This window comes from Trematomus bernacchii, unplaced genomic scaffold (genome assembly GCF_902827165.1).
Source record: "Trematomus bernacchii unplaced genomic scaffold, fTreBer1.1, whole genome shotgun sequence".
In the NCBI taxonomy this organism is placed as follows: domain Eukaryota; kingdom Metazoa; phylum Chordata; class Actinopteri; order Perciformes; family Nototheniidae; genus Trematomus; species Trematomus bernacchii.
The window spans coordinates 32501-35589 of NW_022987693.1; the positions used below are offsets into that span (position 1 = coordinate 32501).

The window sequence follows — 3089 nt, forward strand, 5'->3', positions numbered from 1 at the left end:
TCTTCATGTCTCTTCTCATCACATGTTCCCCTCTTCTTCATTCTCTTACATCAACATGTGTCCCCTCTTCTTCATGTCTCTTCTACATCAACATGTGTCCCCTCTTCTTCATGTCTCTTCTACATCAACATGTGTCCCCTCTTCTTCATGTCTCTTCTACATCAACATGTGTCCCCTCTTCTTCATGTCTCTTCTACATCAACATGTGTCCCCTCTTCTTCATGTCTCTTCTTCATCAACATGTGTCCACTCTTCTTCATGTCTCTTCTTCATCAACATGTGTCCCCTCTTCTTCATGTCTCTTCTACATCAACATGTGTCCCCTCTTCTTCATGTCTCTTCTACATCAACATGTGTCCCCTCTTCATGTCTCTTCTACATCAACATGTGTCCCCTCTTCTTCATGTCTCTTCTTCATCAACATGTGTCCCCTCTTCTTCATGTCTCTTCTACATCAACATGTGTCCCCTCTTCTTCATGTCTCTTCTACATCAACATGTGTCCCCTCTTCTTCATGTCTCTTCTACATCAACATGTGTCCCCTCTTCTTCATGTCTCTTCTGTGATACAGACCTGTGATATATTGATTGATTGACCTTTAAGTGTGTCTGTGTTTCCTCTCCTCAGCTATGAACCGGAGCTGTTTCCTGGACTCTTCTTCAGGGGTTTTCCTGGGGTCTCCGTCTCCATCTTTGTAACGGGGAAGATTACTGTGACCGGTAACGAACAGCAGAACCATAGAAGAAGAAGCATATGTGTTTCAAAGCCTTTGGGGGTCATGTAGGAGGTTTCAGACCATATAAGAACTTTACAAAAAATATACAAAAAACTGGAGAGCTGTGCAGATTCTAAAACTGAAGTGTGCCAAATATTCCTTTCGTGGGAAGTGCAAACTATTTTGGGTTTTTTCCGTGGCTGAGCACTCGTCAGAATCGCTTATTTTTAGAACTGTTCCCTGGTTTTGTGTGTCTGGTTTCTCTGTGAGATATTCTCCATGAATCCTTCTTGTGTTGTTCAGGAGTTAAATCTGAGGCGGAGTTGAAGTCACTTCTGGAGACGCTCGGCCCGATCCTGACCCGCTTCAGGAAGACCTGATCCAACAAATACACGTTTTTTACACCAAGAATAAAGTCTTATGTCCTTCAGGAGATTCATAAATAAAACCCTCAGTAATCAATAACTACAGCTTGGTGTTTGCTCCACATTTAGGAAGTTGTTATAGGATTGAATATGTTATGTTACACACACTAATGTATTATTTTTGAAGTCACACATATTGAAGTTCACTGATCTGGTTACATTTAAAACGGCACATGTACAGAGCAAGACATAATCTACTTCCTAGGAAATTAAAAACATTGTTCATAGACCGAGAGGTATCATTTGAGAGGAAATCTACATTTGAAACAACTCAAGGTCAGAAGAACTGTGAGAAGTACGAGTATAACAATCTGTGGGGTGATTTGATGGAATGGTTTGGAGCAGGAGTTAAAACAAAGCATAATTCAGTTTAAAAGGATGTACAGAAACACTTTTTGGGAAAACTATGAGAATGAAGAGAGGTGACTGAAGATGAGACATTATTGTATATGTATTTATAAATGTAAATGTAAGTAGGAATAACTTGCATAATGACTTAAAGGACAATCATTGATCAAGTAAGGGGTGGGAATTAATAAGCTTTGCTTCCTCCTGCTCCCTTTCGGACACATATGATTTTTTAAAATTATTATTATTAATATGAAGACTTTTTTTTGTTGAATATATAAATATTATCGTGAATGTGGATAAATACTATTTTAACAATATGGTATTCTGTTTTTCACATTTGTTATTTTTTATTTGTTATTTTTTTAATCTGTTCGAAATAAAGATTGAAATTAAATGTTTGTCGTGTAGAGCCGATGAATGGGAGTCGGAGGCGGCGTGTTCAGTATGGAACTCCTCACTTTCTTTTCCATTGGTTTACAGAAAGGTAGGAACACCTGCTGCCTGCTACCTGCTGCCTGCTGCCTGCTACTGCTACTGCTACCTGCTGCCTGCTGCCTGCTGCCTGCTACTGCTACTGCTACTGCTACCTGCTGCCTGCTGCCTGCTGCCTGCTGCCTGCTACTGCTACTGCTACTGCTACCTGCTACTTGCTGCCTGCTGCCTGCTGCCTGCTGCCTGCTGCCTGCTACTGCTACCTGCTGCCTGCTGCCTGCTACTGCTACCTGCTGCCTGCTGCCTGCTGCCTGCTGCCTGCTGCCTGCTGCCTGCTGCCTGCTGCCTGCTGCCTGCTGCCTGCTGCCTGCTACTGCTACCTGCTGCCTGCTACCTGCTACTTGCTGCCTGCTACTGCTACTGCTACCTGCTACCTGCTACTTGCTGCCTGCTGCCTGCTGCCTGCTGCCTGCTGCCTCCTGCCACCTGCCCCCTGCTCCCTGCTCCCTGCTCCCTGCTCCCTGCTCCCTGCTACCTCCTGCTACCTGCTCCCTGCTCCCTGCTCCCTGCTCCCTGCTACCTGCTACCTGCTGCTTCCTGCTTCCTGCTACCTGCTACCTGCTACTACCTGCTCCCTGCTCCCTCCTGCTACCTGCTACCTGCTACCTGCTACCTCCTGCTTCCTGCTTCCTGCTACCTGCTCCCTGCTACCTCCTGCTACCTGCTACCTCCTGCTACCTGCTACCTGCTACCTGCTACCTGCTGCTTCCTGCTTCCTGCTACCTGCTACCTGCTACCTGCTACCTGCTACTACCTGCTCCCTGCTCCCTGCTCCCTGCTACCTCCTGCTACCTGCTACCTGCTCCCTGCTACCTCCTGCTACCTGCTACCTCCTGCTACCTGCTACCTCCTGCCACCTGCTACCTGCTACCTGCTACCTGCTGCCACCTGCCCCCTGCTCCCTGCTCCCTGCTCCCTGCTACCTCCTGCTACCTGCTCCCTGCCCCCTGCTCCCTGCTCCCTCCTGCTCCCCCTGCTCCCTGCTCCCTGCTACCTCCTGCTACCTGCTCCCTGCCCCCTGCTCCCTGCTACCACCTGCTACCACCTGCTACCACCTGCTACTGTCAAACTAGAATGAATACAACAACACGGTACACTCTCTAACA

General features: G+C 47.1%; 1 protein-coding gene across 1 annotated transcript in view; it reads left to right on the forward strand.

Annotated features, from left to right (window-relative positions):
• The window catches only part of LOC117489201 (TATA-box-binding protein-like), a 15363-nt gene extending 14074 nt beyond the window's left edge, over window positions 1-1289 (forward strand). The window contains exons 7-8 of the mRNA XM_034138375.1: window positions 628-719; window positions 1019-1289. Coding sequence (XP_033994266.1) covers window positions 628-719; window positions 1019-1095 — 169 coding nt within the window. The 3' untranslated portion in view covers window positions 1096-1289. The remainder of the gene's footprint in view (window positions 1-627; window positions 720-1018) is intronic.
• The last annotated feature ends 1800 nt before the right edge of the window (window positions 1290-3089 follow it).